This window comes from Hemiscyllium ocellatum, chromosome 19, assembly GCF_020745735.1.
Source record: "Hemiscyllium ocellatum isolate sHemOce1 chromosome 19, sHemOce1.pat.X.cur, whole genome shotgun sequence".
NCBI classification, from domain to species: Eukaryota; Metazoa; Chordata; class Chondrichthyes; order Orectolobiformes; family Hemiscylliidae; genus Hemiscyllium; species Hemiscyllium ocellatum.
The window spans coordinates 31,775,799-31,799,612 of NC_083419.1; the positions used below are offsets into that span (position 1 = coordinate 31,775,799).

Consider the following 23,814-nt stretch of genomic DNA (forward strand, 5'->3'; position numbering starts at 1 on the left):
CAGATTAAAGATTCAATGAAAAGATTTTGAGAAGACGGCCATTTTCCTTGCTATTTTAACCAATATTCACTTCTCAATTAAATTCACTACAATGGTTGATCTTGTCACAATCGCATGTTATTTGTTGGATACTGCAACAGAGTATTGTTTCCTACATTGTTACACTTCAGAAGTACTTATTTAGATGTAAGATGTTCTGAGTTGTGCTAAAGTCATGGAAAGTGCTATATAAATGTAAGCTTTATTCTAGGTGACTGAAAAAGGTAGGTAGCTCCATGATCCAAACCCAGGGACCTTTCAGTTCCAGTCAAGAAGCAGTTGCAAGAATTCAACCTAGAAACCATTTTGATTTCAGCAGCAGTAGGTACTTCTGAAACTGCCACCTGGCAACGTTATTAATTGTGGTGATAGGCAAACACAAGTTCAGTAATAGAGTCCATAGAAACAGTAGTATCGAAAATGTTTGGAAAAGCATTAAGTAAAAACAATAGGTCAGAAAACTGAAGAGATTCTGAATATTGGAGAGGCTCACTAGCAGACTAGATTATCCCTCATCAGATTCTGCAATCATTAATAATGCACATATTATGATTAGTGATGAGATTTACTTACAAGAATAAGCCCAGAGATCAAAGATGATGTGCCTGTCAGAGCAACGTAGAATTTGGGGGTTAATGTATTCAAAAACATACTCACTGCAAAAGAAAAAAGGAGAAAGATACATTAACATTCATCTTCAAAGGCAGAACCACAGTTCCACAGAATTTTAATAGAACTCCTATAGGGTCTTGAACAACAATTTTCTCCAATTTCATGTAACAACTGTTGCAGAGAATGTGTTTGCATACATTAAACATTTCATTTCATTATCTTGCATTTACAATTCTGAACATTCTTCAGAACGTAGTACTTTTCTCAGTTTAATGACTGGGTACATTTGTTAAGGTGTACTGATTCTTTCATCAAACTCACTGAATGAGAGGCCTGAATGAATAAGCCAGAGAACCTGAGTTCATTATTCATGTTTCAGTGACTGAGCATTGTTTTTCAGAAATAACCTGGAGCCAAAAATAAATTACAACCGTGGAGATAATTGTAGAACTCCAAGGATAGTTACGAGGTGTTTGGTATGCTTCCCTTTATTGGTCAGAGAATTAAGTATAGGAGTTGGGAGGTCATGTTACAGCTGTACAGGACATTGGTTAAGGCATTTTTGGAATATTGGGTGCAATTCTGCTCCCCCTCCTCTAGGAAGGATGTTGTGAAACTTGACAGGGTTCAGAAAAGATTTATAAGGATGTGGCCAGGGTTGGAGGGTTTGAGCAATAGGGAGAGACTGAATAGCCTGGGGCTATTTTCCCTGGAGCATCGGAGGCTGAGGGGTGACCTTATAGAGGTAGATAGGATAGGAACTACATTGGTATTGCTTTTTGCTAAATATGTGCAAACAAACACGATTTGCCTTCTTAAAACATGCAGAAGTGTAAATTCAGGTCACAACTTTACAAAATTAAAAGAGCCTTGCGAGTCACAAAATTATTGAATGCAAACTAACCAGTAAAAGTAAGACAGTGGTGTAGCTGTGACAACTGGACTAGCAACCCAGAGGAACATCCCAATGATCTTACAGTTAAGATTTATGACTATTTGGAAAAACAGAGTTTGATTAAAGATAGTCAGCATGGCTTTGTGAGGGGAAGGTCATGTCTCACAATCCTCATTGAGTTTTTTGAGGATGTGATAAGACAAGGTGGAGCAGTGGATGTGGTGTGTATAGATTTCAGTAAGGCATTTGATAAGGTTCCCCACTGTAGGCTCATTTAGGAGGAATGGGATACAGGGAAATTTGGTTGTCTGGATACAGAATTGGTTGGCCAAAAGAAGACAGCAAGTGGTAATAGGTGGAAAGTATTCTGCCTAGAGATCGGTTATCAGTGGTGTCCCACAAGGACCTGTTCTTGGACCTCTGCACTTTGTAGTTTTCACAAATGACTTGCGTGTAGAAGTGGAAGGGTGGTCAGTAAGTTTGCTGATGACACAAAGGTGTAGGTAGTGTCGAGGGCTGTTGCAGGGTACAACACAACATTGACAAGATGCAGAGCTGGGCTGAGAATGGCAGATGGAGTTCAACCTGGATAAATGTGGAGTGATTCATTTTGGGAAAGTCAAATTTGAATGCTGAAGACAGGATTCTTGGCAGTGTGGAGGAACAGCAGGATCTTGGGGTCCATGTACATAAATCCCTCAGTTGCCACCCAAGTTGTTAGGGTTGTTAAAAAGGCATATGGTGTTTTGTCTTTCATTAAAATAGGAAATGGAGTTTAAGAGCAGCAAGGTTTTGCTGCAGCTCTATAAAACCCTGGTTAGACCACACATGCAATATTGTGTCCAGTTCTGGTCGCCTTATTATAGATGCATTATAGAGGGTGCAGAGGAGATGTACCAGGATGCTGCCTGGATTGGAGGGCTTGTCTTATGAAGAGAGGTTGAGTGAGCTAGGGCTTTTCACACTGGAGAGAAGGAGGAAGAAAGGTGGCTTGATAGAGGTGTACAAGGTGATGAGAGGAAAAGATAGAGTAAATAGCCAGAGACTTTTCCCCAGTGTAGAAATGGCTGTCATGAGGGATCATAATTTTAAGGTGATTGGAGGAAGGTATAGAGGAGATGTCAGAGGTAGGTTCTTCACACAGAGTGGTGGGTGCCAGCGGAGGTAGTAAAGTAAGAGACATCAGGGACATTTAACCCACTGCTGGACAAGCACACGGATAGCAATACATTGAGGAGTGTATAGGTTAGTTTGATCTTAGATTAAGAAAAGAGCTTGGCACAACATCGTGGGTCAAAGGGCTTGTAACGTGCTGTATTGTTCTATGATCTGTAGGCATGGGTTCAAATATCAAGGTCGCTGATGGATTTTTATATATTTAATCTGGAATAGAAACCAAGTTGCAGTTCAATCTACATTCCTTACCTGGCCTGACCAACATGCAACTCCAGACCACAGCAATGTGCTCAACTGTTAACTGCTCTCTAAAATGATTGAGCAAACTACTCAGTTTAGGGCCAATGAAGGTAACAAATTGTGTACAGGCCATGATGCCCACAGCCCAGGAAAACATTAAAAAAAAGTTTAACTGGGCAGTAAATAAATTTCATCTGCTGTGTTGCAACTCCACACCTATAATATTTCCTTTTAATATTGATTCATCATGCTGGGAATAAAAAGGTATAAATGTGACATATCAAAAAATGCAAACAATTCAGATAATAATAAGTTTTCAGAAAAACTGATTCAAACAAAATTATAAAGCACAATCTTCAGCAAGAGACTTTTTATTGTTCTCCTATGTTTAACATGGGCTATAAATAAACCTTTTCCCACTGTGCTGTTCTTGACTAGTTCACAATCCTCAATCTAGATTGCAATCGAGGATTTTCAGTTACTGTTGTAAGGACTATATATCAAATTACTTGAGTCATTAGCTGGAACATCAGTGTTTAGATTGTGAAATATAGTATTTTTGGTCAAATACACTAATATGAATGTTAATATTGGGTATCTTACCCAAATGGCTTCTTTTTTTGCTTGAGCTTAGCTGTGGGTGTCCACAGGCTATTCGACTACACATTCAAGATTAGTCCCATCCACACTTGATCCTGTCACAAAAGACACTGCATCTCCCGTTGTATTGGGGCAGGAAGCATTCCTGAAATTTTCTGTTCCTAGCTCAAGGACGGAGGTCAATTGTAACATTTAGTCAATGCCATGTTGTAGATTAGCCAACATATCTGTGATTGTTTATTTTTGATATCCTTTTGATTTGTTTTTGTTAATAATCGAGGGGAATATTCAGCTTTTCGTTGGAGAACAAGTTGACTTTGATGATTTTTTCTTCATTTGAGGGATTTAGGCCTTGCTGGCTTGTTCATCATTTACTTCTGTACCTTTTTGTTTAAAGTCAACCAAGTAGCTGTGGGTCTGGAGTTACATGCACACCAGACCTTCCCAAAAGGACATTAATGAAACAAATGTATTTTACCTGACAATTGACAGTGGTTTCATGGTCACCATTAGACGCTTAATTCCAGACTTTTTGTTTAATTGAATACAAATGCCATCACCTGCCATGGCAGGATTCAAACCTAGGTCCCCAGAACATTACCTGGGTCTTTTGATTAATAATCTAGCAATAATACCACTAAGCTATTCCCTCCCCTTGAACCAAAACAGTTTATATTTCACATTAAAGAACAGAAATCCAGATTGCAAATAGCTGCAAATGCAGACAATGGGCAACATGTTGTAGGGACCTGTGCGAGTGGGCTACAGCGAGAAATATTTTCACAGCAACTCGCTGAATCTTTGAAGCAAGATGTGGAGATGCCGGTGTTGGACTGGAGTCAGAGGTCACATGACACCAGGTGATAGTCCAACAGGTTTGTTTCAAATCATAAGCTTTTGCAGCGCCATTGGTTCGTCACGTGTAGTCTGTCAGTTCATTTCACTTGATGAAGAGCTTATGCTTGAGACGTCAACTCTACTGCTCCTCGGATGCCACCTGACCGGCTACACTTTTCCAGCACCACACTTTTTGATCCGAGTTCTCTTCACCTGATGAAGGAGCGGCGCTCTGAAAGCTTGTGATTCCAAACAAACCTGTTGGACTATAAACTGGTACTGTGTGACTTCTGATGTTTAATCAAGTTCTGGGTGACGAAGCAAGACTCTCACTAGGGAGTAGCAAATTGCTTCTTTAGGGGGATTATTGCACTGGTTACTAACACTGAAAGGCTGTTGCAAGGGCGCTTTGGGTGCAGTGACAGGTACCCAGCTCACTGATTGGACAGTACTGTATCTCAAAGCTGCTTGCTTGCTCTCTTTATGCTCACATAATGCCTGAGGGAGAGGCATTGCATAAGGCTCTGACATCGGCTTTTTATGAAGCAGCTAACAAGCATAGTTTGATCTGGGGCTTGCGTTTCACTGAAATAACAAATAAGCAGTGCTGTTTCATAGCTGACGAGGGGGCTGTAATATCCAGCTTCAGATGCAGCTGCAATAGGTGTCAGTGAATTTTTAAAAACTCCCTGCCAGAACCTACAGGAGAAAAGGACAGCCGTTGGTTTTTGAGCCTGATTAGCTAGGTGTTTGATTTTAAGACTTTTAAAACTTCTCTAATTTTTTTTGTAAATCTATAATAGTGAGTAAGGTGAGAGCATTTTTTTCTTCTGTTTATAAAGTGATCTGGCTGTATTAACTTTTAATATCAAGGATTGGTTTAAGTTATTCTAGAGCAGTGTCTTTGAGCAGTAAGACTTTCCCAACACTCTGTTTTGAGCAAACTGTATAGTATTTGTTTTTTTAAGGTTATTTCGGGGTCTATAGATTGTAAATAGAAATGGCTTTTAGGAAGGTGATGTGCTCTTCCTGTCAGATGTGGGAATCAGGGAGAATTTGAATGTTCCTGGAGACTATGTCTACAGGAAGTGTGTTTGGTTGTAATTCCTATCAAACCATGTGGATTGGTTGGAGTGGCAGTTAGAGGCAATGAGGAGTTTACAAGAGAGAGGGAGTATGATGGATAGCATGTTCAGGAAGGTGGAGACACTGCAAATACAGTCAGCCACTAGGAATGTAGGAGAGGTAGCCAGGTAGTGCAGAAGTCTCCTGTAAATGTGTTGCTGGTCAAAGCACAGCAGGTTAGGCAGCATCTCAGGAATAGAGAATTCGACGTTTCGAGCATAAGCCCTTCATCAGGAATAAGAGAGAGAGAGCCAAGCCGGCTGAGATAAAAGGTAGGGAGGAGGGACTAGGGGGAGGGGCGATGGAGGTGGGATAGGTGGAAGGAGGTCAAGGTGAGGGTGATAGGCCGGAGTGGGGTGGGGGCGGAGAGGTCAGGAAGAGGATTGCAGGTTAGGAGGGCGGTGCTGAGTTGAGAGAACCGACTGAGACAAGGTGGGGGGAGGGGAAATGAGGAAGCTGGAGAAATCTGAATTCATACCTTGTGGTTGGAGGGTTCCCAGGCGGAAGATGAGGCGCTCCTCCTCCAGCCGTCGTGTAGTTGTGTTCTGCCGGTGGAGGAGTCCAAGGACCTGCATGTCCTCGGTGGAGTGGGAGGGGGGGTTAAAGTGTTGAGCCACGGGGTGATTGGGTTGGTTGGTTCGGGCGGCCCAGAGGTGTTCTCTGAAGCGTTCCGCAAGTAAGCGGCCTGTCTCACCAATATAGAGGAGGCCACATCGGGTGCAGCGGATGCAATATATGATGTGTGTGGAGGTACAGGTGAACTTGTGGCGGATATGGAAGGATCCCTTGGGGCCTTGGAGGGAAGTGAGTGTGGAGGTGTGGGCGCAAGTTTTACATTTCCTGCGGTTGCAGGGGAAGGTGCCGGGGGTGGAGGTTGGGTTGGTGGGGGGTGTGGATCTGACAAGGGAGTCACGAAGGGAGTGGTCCTTGCGGAACGCTGATAGGGGAGGGGAGGGAAATATATCCTTGGTGGTGGGGTCCGTTTGGAGGTGGCGGAAATGGCGGCGGATAATACGTTGTATGCGCAGGTTGGTGGGGTGGTAGGTGAGAACCAGTGGGGTTCTGTCTTGGTGGCGGTTGGAGGAGCGGGGCTCAAGGGCGGAGGAGCGGGAAGTGGAGGAGATGCGGTGGAGGGCATCGTCGATCACGTCTGGGGGGAATCTGCGGTCCTTGAAGAAGGAGGCCATCTGGGTTGTGCGGTGTTGGAATTGGTCCTCCTGGGAGCAGATGCGGCGGAGACGAAGGAATTGGGAATATGGGATGGCGTTTTTACAGGGGGCAGGGTGGGAGGAGGTGTAGTCCAGGTAGCTGTGGGAGTCAGTCGGTTTATAATAGATGTCTGTGTTGAGTCGGTCGCCCGAGATAGAAATGGAAAGGTCTAGGAAGGGGAGGGAGGAGTCTGAGACAGTCCAGGTGAATTTCAGGTCGGGATGGAAGGTGTTAGTAAAGTTGATGAACTGTTCAACCTCCTCGTGGGAGCACGAGGCAGCGCCGATACAGTCATCGATGTAGCGGAGGAAAAGGTGGGGGGTGGTGCCAGTGTAGTTGCGGAAGATGGACTGTTCCACATATCCTACGAAGAGGCAGGCATAGCTGGGGCTAACCCCATTTCAAATAGGTATGCTGCTTTGGATACTACAAGGGCTGGGGTTGGAATAATCTATCAGGGGAATATAGGTCGAACAGCCAGGTTCTGATACTCTGACTGGTTTTCCTGTAATTAGGGATATGTCAGGTTCCAAGTGATCAATTGTAATAGGAGACTGTCTAGTCTGTGGCATAGGCAGATGTTTCTGAGGCCATCAGCAAGACATGGATGGTGTGTTGCCTTCCTGGGGTGCCAGGTCAAGGATGTCTCTGAGCGGGTGCAGAATATTCAGAAGGGGGAGTGTCACCACCTGGAAGTTGGTGTGCACCAACAAAATAGGTAGGGAAAGGGATGAGGTTCTGCAGACAGAATATAGGAAACTAGCTAGGAGGTTAAAAAGTAGGTCCTCAAGGGTAGTAATATCTGGACTACTACCATGCCACATGCTAGTGAGAGCAGTAACAGGTGGATAGAGCAGATGAATGTATGGCTGAGGAGCTGGTGCAGGGAGCAAGGATTCACACTTTTAGACCATTGGGATCTTTTCAGAGATAGAAATGATCTGCATAGGAGGGACGGGTTCCATCTGAATTGGAAGGAGACCAATATGCTTGTGGGGAGATTTGCTAGTGCTACTTGGGCAGCTTTAAACTAGTAAGGGGGTGGGTGGTGGGGGAACCAATGCAGGAGTGAGCAAAGAGAAAAGGCTGAGGCAGGTACAGTAGATAAAGGGAGTAAGTCAATTAGTCAAGGCAGACAAGAGCTTGGCAGAGAATAAGATAAAACTGATAAAAGTACATTTACTTCAAAGTAAAAGGCCTGACAGGTAAGGCAGATGAACTCAGAACATAGTTGGGAACACGTGACTGGGATATCATAAATCAGGAAGAGCTAATGTGGTGCCATCATTTAAGACAGGCTGGAAAGAAAAGCCAGAGAAGTATAGACCAGTGACCCTAAAGTTGGTAGTGGGCAAGTTGTTGGAAGGGATTCTGAGGAACAGGGTTTACATGCATTTGGAAAGGCAAGGGCTGATTATGGATAGTCAACATGGTTTTGTGTATGGGAACTTGTCTCTCACTAACTTGATTGAATTTTTTGAAGAAATAACAAAGAAGATTTATGAAGTAAGACCGGTGGACATTGTCTATATGGACTTCAGCAAAGTATCTGAATTTGTTCTGCATGGTAGACTGGTCAGCAAGGTAAGATCACAAAGGATCCAAGGAGGGCTAGCCCAATTGGATATAAATTTGGCTTGAAGGTAGGAGACAGACATTGGTGGTAGAGGGTTACTTTTCAGACTTGAGGTCTGGGACCAGCGGTGTGCCACAAGGATTGGTGCTGGGTCCACTACTTTTCATCATTTACACAAATGATTTGGATGTAAATATAGGAAATATGGTTAGTAAATTTGCAGATGACACCAAGAAAAATGGTACAGTGGACAGTGAAGTAGATTATCTAAGAGTACAATGGGATCTTGATCAGATGGGCCAGTGCGCTTAGGAGTGGCAAATGGAGTTTAGTTTTGATAAATATAAGGGGTTGCAGTTTGGAAGGCAAATCATGGCAGAACTCATACACTTATTGGTAGGGCCCTAAGCAGTGTTGCTGAACAAAGAGAGCAAGGGGTGCAGGTGCACAGTTCCTTGAAAGTGGAGTTGCATGTAGACACAGTGATGAAGAAGGTGTTTGGCACACTTACCTTCACCGGTCAGAAGATTGAGTATATTGCCATATTGCCATTACATAGGACATTGCTGAGGCCACTTTTAGAATACTGCGTATAATTCTGGTCAGCCTTCTATAGTAAGAATGTTCTTAAACTTGACAGGGTGCAGTAAATATTTCCAAGGTTGTTGCTGAGACTGGAGCATGTGAGTTAAAGGGAGAGGATAATAGGCTGGGGCTTTTTTCTTCTGGAGTGTCAGAGGCTGAGGAGTGACCATATTGAGGTTTATATAATCATGATGGACATAGATTGGGTGAATAGCCAAGGACTTTTTCCTCGGGTGGGAGAGTCCAAAACCAGAGGGCGTAAGTTTAAGGTGAGAGGGAAAGCTTTAAAAGAGACCTAAACAGCAACTTTTTCATGCAGAGGGCAGTTTGTGTATGGAACAAGCTGCCAGACGAAGTGGTGGAAGCGAATATAATTACAATATTTAAAAGGCATCTGGATGGTACATGAATAGGAAGGGTTTAGAGGGATATGGGCCAAATGTTGGCAAATGGGACAGATTGAGATGTCCAGTTAGCGTGGACGAGTTTGACCGAAGGGTCTGTTTCCATGATGTATGACTCTATGTGATTATCTGAATTCTTTCGAGTATGTCCTCCCTTATATAATCCTCTTTCATACAAGTAAAGTAATTCAAAATTCTGTCTCTCATGTTTTAACATGGACTTCCTGAAATACCATTGAAAGGCAAGCAACATTTTGAAGACCTCAGAAAAACTGACCATGGGCAAGATAGCAGCCACTGTGATACATCTACAATATTTATCCAGACAAACCTACTACCCTCTTGATATAAACTAATTGCTTCATAAATGTACTGCAGCAGCACCTCCTGGTTGAGTTACTGCCTGCCAGGTGCTGACCATAGTTATTGCTCATAGTTATTATCATAGTTATTTCTGCATTTGCTCAAAGCAGTAGATGATTATTGCCATCTTATTGAATGTCCTGAGCTATCATAAAGGTAAAGATCCATACTGAGTAAACTAATGAAGAAGCCTAAAAATGTAGTATTTACATGCCACTGTGATTTTTTTTTAAGTTTAATATTCAAAGAGTGAATTATTAAAAGCAAGATCTTTACATTTAGTTCAGAGTCAATTCTTCCCATTTGACAATGCATTCTAAAGAAAATTTGTACAATTAATTTAAAACATCTATCATCTCATCATCAATACGGGAGTACTGACAAACCAACATGAGTTGATCAAAACAATGATCAGACACCATTAGAATGACAACAAGAAAACTTATCAAGCTAAACAATTTACAGACGCTGGGTTTCTATACTATGACCTTTTCTTTGTTGATGGAAGCATGCCATGTGATTCCACTGTGAAAAGGTTTTTAACAATATGTGAAAATGAAGAAGGAGCTATTGCTGTGCACTGCAAAGGTATGAATCCATTACTTTGTTCTTAGACAACAGTCGTTATGTTAACTACTTCCATGACTCACTCTTCAGTTGTGATGATTTGGTAAGTTTGCAGGTTCCTTCTAAGACCTTGATGATGCTGTTGTGGAAGGGAATATATAACATTATACTGCCTCTTCCCCCATTGTCTTGAGTGGATCTTATTCAAATATGCACATTATTTGTGGAATGTAACTCACAAGTACAAGTAATAATTGATGATTTGACATCAGTGTTTTCACAGCATTTGGAGTCTACAAACTAGAAAATATAGCAGGAGAAAGCAAAACAATTTCAGAACTGAGGTATGGAAGTAAAAGTAGCATTTCCAGAAGCAAAAAACTTTTGAAGTACTTTACACAGGATTAATCTAATGTTATTAAATTTGTATTATTAATGTCTGATCTTGCAAATGGTAAGCCTTTCAGAAACTGAATTAAGCTAATTTCACAACTTGAAAATGGCAGAAACCCTGTTGACATCCTGAAAGTGCTAAGATCTAAACAGAGGTGCGTAGAACTGATGTCTTGTGGCTTTCCTATTGGGAAACACCATGAAACTAGCATAAACACATCCTGATTAAAGGACGCAAGTAACTTGTACTATAAAATATAGAAGAGGCATTCTGAAAGCAATGATACTTGCAAAATGCAAACTAAGGATTGTCTTTAATGCACAAAGTTGCTTTTTTTGATCTGCCTCTTCCTTAAAATTGTGTGTTAGGACTGAGAATCATTGCTCATTACTTAGATTACACTCTATTCCAAGTGACACCAATTTAAAAAGAAACCTGAATTTACAGTACAGAATTGTTAAATGAGCAATACTGAATGCTAGTGTATGACAGCAATCTTTACATCGTAGCTGACGATAATCCCAGTTAGTTGGGAAATACTTACGTTGCCCATTTTGAAAACAAGGACACCTGTAAAAATAAAAAATGTGTTGCTAGTTTTCAATGTGCCTATCATTTACAAGACTATAGGACATAAGAAAGGAAGTGGGCTGTTGATTCCATCCAGTCTGTTTTGCCATTCCGTGAGATCATGGTTGATCTGATAATGCTTAACTTCTCTATCCTGCCATTTCTTTGTAACCTTTGATTCCCTCACTGTTTAAAAATCTGCCTATCTTAGCCTTAAGTATACTTAATAGCTCAGCCTTGAAGCCCTCTGCAGTAAAAAATCTTACAGATTCACTGCCCTCTGAGAGAGAAAAAAAATCTCAACTCTGTCTTAAATGGACAACTCCTGAGGTTATACCTATGGTTTTAGACTCTCCCACAAGAGGAAACGACCTCTTCTCATCTTACCTTTCACACCCATTAAGAATCTAATGAGTTTCAAAAAGGTTGCCTCTTGTTCTCCTAAATTCCAATGAGTACAAGTCCAACCTACTCAATCTCATAAGGAAATCCCTCCATGTTGGAACCTAATATATGTTTTCTGGACTGCCTGCAATGCCAGTATATGTTTCTTTAAATAGGGGGACCAAAATTGTTCATGGTAGGGTGTGGCCTAACAAATGACTGAGGCAGTTTTCTGCATTTTTATATTCCATTCCCTTGGCTTAATATTCCATTCGGCTAAAGTGAGGACTGCAAATGCTGGAGATCAGAGTCAAGATTAGACTGGTGCTGGAAAAGCACAGCAGGAAGAGCTCCTGATTTACACACAAGGTCCCCCATTTCCTCCTCTGCTGTAACCTCTCTCATTTCTTCCTGCCAAAACGCACAACGTCACATTTTCTCACATTACATTGCATCTGCAAAGTTTCTGCTCACACATATAATCCATCTGTATCACTTTGTAGACTGTTTCATTTGCAAATTTCATTCAAGTTATTAATAAACGCATTGTAAATAATTATAGTCCCACCACTGATTCCTATAGCACTCCACTAGTTACAAGTTGCCATCCAGAAATTGCTCTTCCTCAACCCAACCCCGTCTTCCATTAGTCAGCCAATCCTCTATCCATGCTAATATACTATCCTCTATACCCATGCTGTCATACCCTGTTGAGCAGTCTTGCATGCAATGCCTATTGAATGCCTTTTGGAAATCCAAATGTATGTCATCTACTGTTTCCCCTTTATCCTTCCTGTTATCTCAACAAAATCAAACAAATTTATCAGATGTAATTTCTCCTTCATGAAACAATGTGTGATTATATTGTGTATTTCTAAATATTCTGCTATTAGTAGACTTCATCATTTTCCTAATGGCAAATGTTAAACTGACTGGCTGAAAGTAGCTTTGTTTTTTGGTCTCCTTCCTCTTCTGAATAAGTAGTTTTCCAATCCTGGACGTTTCCACAATCTAAGGATTCTTAAAAGATTGCTACTGGTGGATCTACTATCTCTGGAGCCACTTCCTTTAATATCCTAAAGATGAAACCAATCAATTCCAGGAACTTATTGGCCTTTTGTCCCATTGGTTTACCTAGTATTATTAGACACTTAATAGTAATTTACCTAGTAATATTAGACACTGGGGAGTGTTGCCGAATAGAGACGTTGGACTCGCAGGTAGATAGCATAGTGAAGAAAGCGTTTGGTATGCTTTCCTTTATTGGACAGAGCACTGAGTACTGGAGTTGGGAGGTCGTGTTGCAGCTGTATAGGACATTGATTAGGCCACTTTTTGAATACTGGATTCAGTTATGGTCTCCCTCCTATCAAAAGGACGTTGTGAAACTTGAAAGGGTTCAGAAAAGATTTACAAGGATGTTGCCCGGGTTGGAAGATTTGAGCTACAGGGAGAGGTTAGATAGGCTGGGGCTGTTATCCCTGGAGCATCGGAGGCTGAGGAGTGACCTTATTGGAGGTTTATAAGACATGAAGGGCACGGATAGATTAAACAGACAAAGTCTTTTCCCAGGGATGGGAGAGTCCAGAACTAGACAGCATAGGTTTAGGGTGGGGGGCGGGGGGGGGGGAGACTTAAAAGAGACCTAAGGGGCAACTTTTTCACGCAGAGGATGGTCAATGTATGGAATGAGCTGCCAGAGGAAGTGGTAGAGAATGGTACAATTACAACTTGAAAAGTCTTCAGGACGGGTATATGAATAGGAAGGGTTTAGAGGGACATGGGCCAATTGCTGGCAAATGAGACTAGATTAGCTGAGGATATCTGGTTGGCATGGACAAGTTGGACTGACAGTTGTTTCTGTGCTGGACATCTCTATGACTCTAATATACAATATATAACTGTGATAGAACTGAACAAACTTCAGATCAACTTCAATTCTGGCTATACTCTGTGTATAGGTAATGTACCAGGCAGTCTACCAAAATGCAGATCTACTTTGTTCAATAAAAAATGGACAACTGCTCACATTAATTCCAACTGCAGCCTTAATGGATAAAATCTTTAACATCCAGCAACATGCAGTTATTTGCTCAGTTTTACCCTCAGCTTAGGTTGTGTTGCAGCAGACCTCTCATCCACTTGTTGTACTTTAAACAAGGTGCAAACTGCAGATTAATTCTTCAGTCACCATTATTTTTTAAAATGTTAAACAAAGACTAAGATATTTTTCTTCAAGGAATACATATTAATCAAGTATGTAAACTGACTGGGGAACTTAATTAGTTCTGAAAGTTACTAAAGGTTCCCCATGAGAGACTGGTTAGCAAGGTTCGATCTATGGATTACAGGGAGAACTCGCCATTTGGATACAGAACTGGCTCAAAAGTAGAAGACAGAGAGTGGTGGTGGAGGGTTGTTTTTCAGACTGAAGGCCTGTGACCAATGGAGTGCCACAAGGATCGGTGCTGGGTCCATTATTTTTTGGCATTTCTGTAAATGATTTGGATGTGAGCTTAAGATTTACAGTTAGTAAGTTTGCAGATGACACCAAAATTTGAGATGTAGTGAACAGCGAAGGTTACCTCGGATTACCACAGGATCTTGATCAGATGAGCCAATGGGCTGAGGAGTTGCAGATGGAGTTTAATTTAGATAAATGCGAGGTGCTGCATTTTGGGAAAACAAATTTTAGCGGGACTTATACACTTAATGGTAAGGTCCGAGGCAGTGTTGCTGAACAAAGACCTTAGACTGCAGGTTCATATCTCTTTGAAAGTGGAGTCGCAGGTAGATAGGATTGTGAAGAAGGCGTTTGGTATGCTTTCCTTTATTGGTCAGAATACTGAGTACAGGAGTTGGGAGGTCATGTTGTAGCTGTACAGGACATTGGTTAAGACACTTTTGGAATACTGCATGCAATTCTGGTCTCCTTCCTATCGGAAAGATGTTGTGAAACCTGAAAGGGTCCAGATAAGATTTACAAGGACATTGCCAGGGTTGGAGGGTTTGAGCAATAGGGAGAGGTTGAATAGGCTAGGGCTGTTTTCCCTGGAGCATCGGAGGCTGAGGGCTGACCTTATAGAGGTTTATAAAATCATGAGGGTCATGAATGGGATATATAGACAAGTTCTTTTCCCTGGGGTGTGGGAGCCCAGAACTAGAGGGTATAGGTTTAGGGTGATAGGGGAAAGATATAAAAGAGACCTAAGGAGTAATGTTTTCACACAGAGGGTGGTGTGTGTGTGGATTGGGCTGCCAGAGGAAGTGGTGGAGGCTGGTACAATTGCAACATTTAAAAGGCATATACTGGATGGGTATATGAATAGGAAGGGTTTGGAGGAATATGGGCCGGGTGCTGGCAGATGGGACTAGATTGGGTTGGGATATCTGGTTGGCATGGACGAGTTGGACTGTAGGGTCTGTTTCCGTGCTGTAGATCTCTATGACTCTAAGTACCAGCCATATAGTACGTTTGATATCAAAATGTTTTTAACTGATTTAGTTGTTTCATGATTTCAGTTTTCTCCTTTAATGAATTAGGCAAACCACTGGTACTGTGAATAACCTAGACCAGTTGATACAAATTAATTTGTGCAGGCCAAACTCAAGCATTTAAACATTCAAAAATGTAGTCAGCATATTCCCAGATGTAGTTTTAGATGGAGTTGAGATCAAGGGTTTAAGATATCAACTTGCATAAATGTGACTAATATCCCTTACAGGGTTAATCAGTCCTGTTTTTCTACTTGGGGTGGAGTGGGCATCGGGTGCAAGGATGCATGAGTAATGGAGTGGAGAGGAAATGATGAAAAGGAAACTTCTGAAAGGGCTGCAGACCACATGTAACCCAGGATCCTTATGGGAAAACGGAACATCCAATTGCTGGCAGCTCATTTCCCTGACATATATTCCCATTTTTCAGTAATTCTCTGCAACCCAAAAAGTAAAGGAAAAATGTACAGAGAAGCAGAAGAGAACAGTGAGTTACTTAAAAACAAATAGGGAGGAACAGAAACACAGAAAGATGCAGAAATTCTGAGAAAGGGAATACTGAGAAAATAGATGAGGGATATCAAAGTCCTAACTTATTTTACAAAACCAATAATGTAATGTTCACCAGTCAATAGAGTAAATATAACTTTAATCCTATTAAGAATGAATTCTGTTCTTCTTTCTGTGATTTATACGTACAGCTGATATTCATGGCAAGTAGCAGATGTTTGTATGCATACAATTATCATTTACAATTGCTGAACTACTGCAAACGGTACACTTTCACTCAAGCAAGTGAGCACTTTAAAACTGAGTTTTAATTCAACGAGAAATCTCTATTACTTACTGCGTTACAGATGGCAAAGACTTTATCCGATAATTCTAACTTGTCAAAGCTGTCGTTTTTTTTCCAAGTTGAATGTATGCTGATTAGAAAAACATGTGAACCATTCAATTGCAACAACTCGTGAAATTATGTGCCAATATGTTGCATAGATTAAAAATAGCTGCAACATTTACTTTTGCTTCAGATGTGAATGTAAGTTACTTCTGTATGGGAAAATCTTCTCTGGTCAATGACTATTTATGCTTGTAGTGTGGTCAGATGAAAATTCCCCAACTGAGGATTGGTATCAACCTGAAGGTCACCAGGAACCATTTGGATCCATGCAGTCATGCATAACCTAGAAAAAAAAAATCAATCTTGGCTACCACAGTTAACGCAAGATATCTAAAATGCATGACTTGGCACAGCCATCACTACATTCTTACTGGTGCAGTGGATGACCTTAATTAAGATTATTTCTCCAGCAGAGAGGATAAGGCAAGTTGAGAAATGAACAGCAATATGTCAGTTCTCAATGACTCGCATATTTAACTGAAAGGATTTTGAGCAAGGGAGCAATTTTGTTATTATCATGTTGATAACCACACCATTAAAGACTGAAAAAAGTCAACTAAATTCTACTAAAATGCTCCCTATCCACAAATTTCAATGTAATCACCACTTATATATTTTTTATGGTTAACATCTGTGGGCCTACTGTGCTCTCTTCCTTTTGCTTTGCATTTCTTTCAATTGGCTCATGTACTAATCTGGCCAGAAACAGCTGGAAATGAATGGTGACATCGTAGGTTAAAGCAACATATCAATAATCATGATTTAAGACAGGTTTTCTTATCTCTCATTCAATGCAGAGAACCAGTCTCTTCTAAGCTGGCTCCCTATTGCTCAGACTGCAATTGTCTTTCTCACTGATCTATGCTGACTTTCTGCCCTCTAAAGAATAGAAATCTATATCCTTATCCATACTAACAAATCCTTACACAAACTCACTCCATCTTTTCTTCCAATCTCGAGTTTCACATCTCCTGCATCCTGCAGTCCTCAAATTCTATTATCAAATCATTCCAGGCAGATTTTTAACTAACAAGAACCCTCTCTGGGATGCCCAACCCTAATGTTGTGTCTACCCATCTTTAAGAACTTCCCAAAAATCCACCTCTGTGACCATATTTTTGTAAATCCTTCTTAATCTCATCATTCATGAATCTAGGAGTGGTACGGTGGCTCAATGGTAGGGGTGGCATGCTCAGTGGTTAGCACTGCTGCCTTATAGCACCAGGGACCCGGGTTTGATTCCAGCCTTGGGCAACTGTGTGAAGTTTGAAGATTTTCCCAGTGTCTGCATGGGTTTCCTCTGGGTGCTCTGGTTTCCTCCCACAGTCTAAAGATGTGCAGGTTAGGTAAATTGGCCATGCTAAATTGCCCATTGTCCATAAGGTCTTAAGACATAGGAGTGGAAGTAAGGCCATTCGGCCCATCAAGTCCACTCCACCATTCAATCATGGCTGATGGGCATTTCAACTCCACTTACCAGCATTCTCCCCGAAGCCGTTAATTCCTCGTGACATCAAGAATCTATCAATCTCTGCCTTGAAGACATTTAGCGTCCCAGGCTCCACTGCACTCTGTGGCAATGAATTCCACAGGCCCACCACTCTCTGGCTGAAGAAATGTCTCCGCATTTCTGTTCTGAATTGACCCCCTCTAATTCTAAGGCTGTGTCCACGGGTCCTAGTCTCCTTGCCTAATGGAAACAATTTCCTAGCGTCCACCCTTTCCAAGCCATGTATTATCTTGTAAGTTTCTATTAAGTCTCCCCTTAATCTTCTAAACTCCAATAAATACAATCCCAGGATCCTCAGCCGTTCCTTGTATGTTAGACCAACCATTCCAGGGATCATCTGTGCGAATCTCCGCTGGACACGTTCCAGTGCCAGCATGTCTTTCCTGAGGTGTGGGGACCAAAACTGGACACAGTACTCCAAATGGGGCCTAACCAGAGCTTTATAAAGTCTCAGTAGCACAACGGTGCTTTTATATTCCAACCCTCTTGAGATAAGTGACAACATTGCATTCGCTTTCTTAATCACGGACTCAACCTGCATATTTACCTTTAGAGAATCCTCGATTAACACTCCCAGATCCTTTTGTATTTTGGCTTTACGAATTTTTTCACTGTTTAGAAAGTAGTCTATGCTTTTATTCTTTTTTCCAAAGTGCAAGACCTCGCATTTGCTCACATTGAATTCCATCAGCCATTTCCTGGACCACTCTCCCAAACTGTATAGATCATTTTGCAGCCTCCCCACTTCCTCAGTACTACCTGCCTGTCCACCTAACTTCGTATCATCGGCAAAGTTTGCTAGAATGCCCCCAGTCCCTTCATCCAGATCATTAATATGAACCCTGCGGGACACCACTTGTCACCGGCTGCCATTCCGAAAAAGAACCTTTTATCCCAACTCTCTGCCTTCTGTCAGACAGCCAATCCTCAATCCATCCCAGTAGCTCACCTCGAACACCATGGGTCCTCACCTTGCTCAGCAGCCTCCCGTGTGGCACCTTATCATAGGCCTTTTGGAAGTCTAGATAGACCATATCCACTGGGTTTCCCTGGTCTAACCTACTTGTCACCTCTTCAAAGAATTCCAACAGGTTTGTCAGGCACGACCTCCCCTTACGAAATCCATGTTGACTTGTTCTAATCAGACTCTGCTCTTCCAAGAATTTAGAAACTTCATCCTTAATGATGGATTCTAGAATTTTACCAACAACCGAGGTTAGGCTAATTGACCTAAAATTTTCCATCTTTTGTATTGATCCTTTCTTGAACAAGGAGGTTACAACAGCGATCTTCCAATCATCCGAGACTTTCGCTGACTCCAGTGACTTTTGAAAGATCTCAACCAATGCCTCCGCTATTTCCTCAGCCACCTCTCTCAGAACTCTAGGATGTATCCCATCGGGGCCAGGAGATTTATCAATTTTAAGACCTTTTAGCTTTTCTAGCACTTTCTCTTTTGTAACGGCAACTATACTCAACTCAGCCCTGACTTCCTTTAATTGTTGCGATATTACTCATGTCTTCCACTGTGAAGACTGACGCAAAGTACTTGTTAAGTTCTCCTGCTATTTCCTCATCTCCCATCACTAGGCTTCCTGCATCAGTTTGAAATGGCCCAATGTCTACTTTTGCCTGTCGTTTGTTTCTTATGTATTGAAAGAAACTTTTACTATCATTTCTAATATTACTGGCTCGCCTACCTTCATATTTGATCCTCTCCTTCCTTATTTCTCTCTTTGTTATCCTCTGTTTGTTTTTGTAGCCTTCCCAATCTTCTGATTTCCCACTGCTCTTGGCAACTTTATAGGATCTCTCTTTATCTTTAATACATTTCCTGACTTCCTTTGTCAGCCATGGTTGTCTAATCCCTCCCCGGATAATCTTTCTTTTCTTGGGGATGAACCTCTGTACAGTGTCCTCAATTATACCCACAAACCTCTGCCATTTTTGCTCTACTGTCTTCCCCGCTAGGCTCTGCTTCCAGTCTATTTTTGTCAGTTCCTCTCTCATGCCCTCATAATTACCTTTATTTAACTGTAACACCATTACATCCGATTTTGCCTTCTCTCTTTCAAACTGCAGACTGAACTCTACCATATTATGATCGCTGCTTCCTAAGGGTTCCCTTACTTTAAGATCTTTTATAAAGTCTGGTTCATTACAAAGCACTAGGTCCAGAATAGCCTGCTCCTTTGTGGGCTCCATGACAAGCTGTTCCAAAAAGCCATCCTGTAATCATTCCATGAATTCCCTTTCTTTGGATCCACTGGCAACATTATTTACCCAGTCCACCTGCATATTGAAGTCTCCCATGATCACCGTGACCTTGCCTTTCTGACATGCCTTCTCTATTTCCCGGTACATGTTGAACTCCTGGTCCTGACCACTGTTAAGAGGTCTGTACATAACTCCAATTATGTTTTTTTTGCCTTTGTGGTTCCTCAATTCCACTCACACAGACTCCACATCATCCGACACTATGTCATTCAGTGCCATAGATTTAATTTTGTTCTCAACTAACAAGGCAACCCCACCCCCTCTGCCCACCTCCCTGTCTTTTCGTTAAGTTGAAAATCCTTGGAGGTTTAACTGCCAGTCCTGGCCCCCCTGTAACCACGTCTCTGTGATGCCTACCACATCATAATCATTCACTATGATCTGTGCCATTAGTTCATCTACTTTGTTATGAATGCTACGAGCATTCAGGTAAAGTGCCTTAATGCTAACTTCCTTATCATTAGAGATATTGGAAGTCATAAGATGTCCTAAGTTATCCTTCCTTTTTGCTGCATTCCCAGTCTGCCTCGAGTTTAAATCCGCCTGCACATATGTCATCCTGTTGCTTATCTTTCCATTTAACTCCATACTCCCTGTCACTTTCACTTTCCCTTCCCCCCAACTCAGAAGTTTAAAGTCCTACTGACCACGCTAGTTATCCTCTTCGCTAGAACATTGGTACCTGATCGGTTCAGGTGGAGACCATCCCAACGGTACAGATTCCCCCTGTTCCAAAACTGATGCCAATGCCCCATGAAGTGGAATCCCTCTTTCCCACACCAATCCCTTAGCCACGTGTTTACTTCCCTAATTTTCTTATCCCTATGCTAATTGGCATGTGGCTCGGGCAGTAATCCAAAGATTATGACCTTGAGGACCTGTACTTCAATTTCCTTCCTAGTGCTTTGTAATCCCCAAACAGGTCCTCCACCCTAGTTTTGCCTATGTTGTTAGTACCAATGTGGACCACAACAACTGGATCCTCCCCCTCCCGCTCCAATATCCTTTCAAGCCAGTCGGAGATGTCCCGCACCCTGGCACCGGGCAGGCAGCACACCATGCGAGACTCCCGATCCGGCTTGCAAAGGATGCTATCTGTTCCTCTAACTATAGAATCCCCTATAACCACTACTTGTCTATTTGCTCCCCCCTCTTGAATGGCCTTCTGCACCATGGTGCCGTGGTCAATTGGCTCATCCTGTTCAGAGCCCTTTTCCTCATCTGTACAGGGAGCAAGAATCTCATACCTGTTGGACAAGGTCAAGGGCTGAGGCTCCTCCACTCCTGATCTCAGGTTCCCCCTACCTGCCTCACTTACAGTCACACTCTGATGTGCCTGATCACTAGCTGAATGTGAATTACTTAATCTCCCAGGTGTGACTGCCTCCTGCGATAGGGTTGTTCATTCAGCCTCAGCTGCCCTGTCTCTCTTTCATGCTGCCATTATCAGTTCACACATTCAGCAAAGATCTCTGGGCCAAGGCTAGCTAATAAATGATGCCAGTAGATTCTTTGCTGCAAGAAAAAATCAGACTTTTAATTCTAATCCAAGCTATGAAACACCTCACAATCCTGTAATGCTATGAGCCTGAAAAGATGACTTAGTCCCTGTCCACGGAAATAGAAATTACTAAAAGCTTTTCAGGAATCACATAATATCAAAAGTCTAATTACTACAATAATGGACTAGATACATGATGTTTCAAGTATTTGGCTCAAGCAATAGAAATGACAAACAAGTGCGAACATCTTCAAGCTCGTTCAGCATTATGGTTTCAAATAAGGCAAACAGAAGCCTCATCTTCTCCAGCTGAACACACTGGAATTATCTGTGAATTGACAAGGCAAAACTGGCAGCACAAGACAAACAAAATGCGTGAGACGTTTACAGATTAAAACAATTGAGCATGTTGGCACGAGTAGAGTAGTTTAATAAACTGTGTTCTGGACAAACAAGCTAGTTTATGTGAGAAATGAAACAGTTTAGCTGGCCACAAAGTGTTTTGTTTTCCATTGACCAGTTCTTGTTTCATCAACCCGAATCCTCAAAATTTACCACACTAATTTGTACTACGTGTACTTTTCACATTTCATGATATCAAAGCCTCTGGGACTTTTGTCTTCGCTCCAAATTAAAGGATATGTAACAAGTTAGTTTATAATATCGGAACTAAATCTCCTGATGCCACCTATCAAATTCAGAGATCACCCACTTATTTATCCTTATTAAACTGGCAAGTATCATTTACACATTTCATGATTTTGCATTTTTGTATTATATTGTTTGCCCTAAGCAATATATCACCTAGTTCCTGAAACTACATCTACAATATACTAAACTTTGCTCTAACCGTTTGTAATAAGATAAAATTAGTCAAGAAATAAATATAGATCGAGGTTATTTGGTCCAAGCAGTTTATTCTCCCCAGTTACAGCACCTAAATGCCCCTTCAGTTGCTGTATTGTAATGTATTTATGCAGCCAATTTCAAATACAAATACATTCATGTACATGAAACAAATTACCATGCTAACCATGAACCAGGTCAGAAGCCAGTGCCTACAATCACAACATGACCAAAGATGAACTTGCCAGACTTACAAGCATAGCAGTTGTGAAGTTTCTCTTTACTTTCCCCATTCCAAGGCATATTCTGGGTTAAAAAATGCATACCACAAATATACTGCTTTGATGAAGAATGTGCTAAAGGCTAAATGGAAAGGCATTCCAGATAAGTGAGGGAAGGAGGGCAGCAGGATATTCAGGTCAATAGGAGAGGTCTTAACTGGTATTAGGGGTCTGTGTTATGAGGCAAGAATGAAGAAACATCTCTTTTAAGCCTGGAAAATACAGTGATTTACAGGTGGTGGTAAAGAGTTTCAAACATTGTTATGGTATAGAAAGGGTTAATGCAGAAATATTATTTTAAAATGCATGCATGAATAGACCAATGAACACAAGTACAAACTAATAAAGAATAACTTCAGAACTGCTATTACGAAATTCTTCTTTCTGCAAGCGTACACATACAGAACAGGTTCACAGGAGAGGAATAAAGCCAAAAAATAGGAATCAGTCAAAACCTAAATGGAGATGGCAGTAAGCTGGGGTCACTCTGATGGATGAAGTAAGAAAAGCCAAAATTGCCTTCCTTATCTGCAATTATTTTGTGAATGAGGAAAAACAATTGGAGAATTTGAAGAGAGATTTGGAAATAGACTTTAAATATTCACCATCTGAGTGATAATATGGCAGAGTATTTCAATGGATTGAAAATTATATAGGTGCTATGAATGGTGCCTGATTCATATCTCTGTATTATATCCCAGGCAGTGAAGGGCGAATATCTTTCTTTAAAAGTACTATTAAGACATAAGGTAAGCCCTTCTGCTAATTTAAACCAGACACACAGAAAAGCTCCCCTTGCCTCGTAATCTGTTAAAATATGAGTGACAAAGAACTACCCAAATCCCACTATTTCGAGAAAAAATTACTAATTTATTCCTTAACTCCAAAAGAGAATATTAAACAACTATCTACACTGTTAAGCATCCTTTGTCTGATCAATTTCTCTACCTCCTTGTCAACAACAATATACTGATCCGTCAAAAGCCCCCGATTAAAATTTACAAAAAAAAGAAGTCAATTTTCAAAACCAGCCAGCCGTTGATTTTCTCTTTGTATTTTCCTTTCATCTTTTCTTCAGTCTTCTGCTGCGCAGGTCTTTCATAGATAAAGGTACCTTTCAGAGAGCGGGTCAGCGGGCACTCTACATTGGTGCTCTTGCCTCTCCCTCTGACTAACTGTTCAAAATGTCTGATTTTTATACCACAAAACATTGGATCGTCTCATTGGTTTAATGTCATCAAAACAGTAAAGTTCAAATTTGATTGAGTTTTAGTATCTTGGGGCATAATTTAAACTGATTGGCTAAATTCGAATTGTTGCAGGACATAGCAACTCAGCTCAGCTATTTGTTTCACAACCAAATGTTACATTTTTAAATTTTTCAGCACACTCTGTGCTTTGCTAGGTTTTACTCTCTCTTAAAGGTA

General features: G+C 41.4%; 1 protein-coding gene across 13 annotated transcripts in view; it reads right to left on the reverse strand.

Annotated features, from left to right (window-relative positions):
- LOC132824688 (suppressor of tumorigenicity 7 protein homolog) overlaps positions 1–23,814 on the reverse strand; it is a 200,637-nt gene that overhangs the window by 82,629 nt on the left and 94,194 nt on the right. For all 13 annotated transcript variants that reach the window (XM_060839342.1, XM_060839353.1, XM_060839347.1 and 10 more), the window contains one exon: positions 613–695. In XM_060839342.1, coding sequence (XP_060695325.1) covers positions 613–695 — 83 coding nt within the window. The remainder of the gene's footprint in view (positions 1–612; positions 696–23,814) is intronic.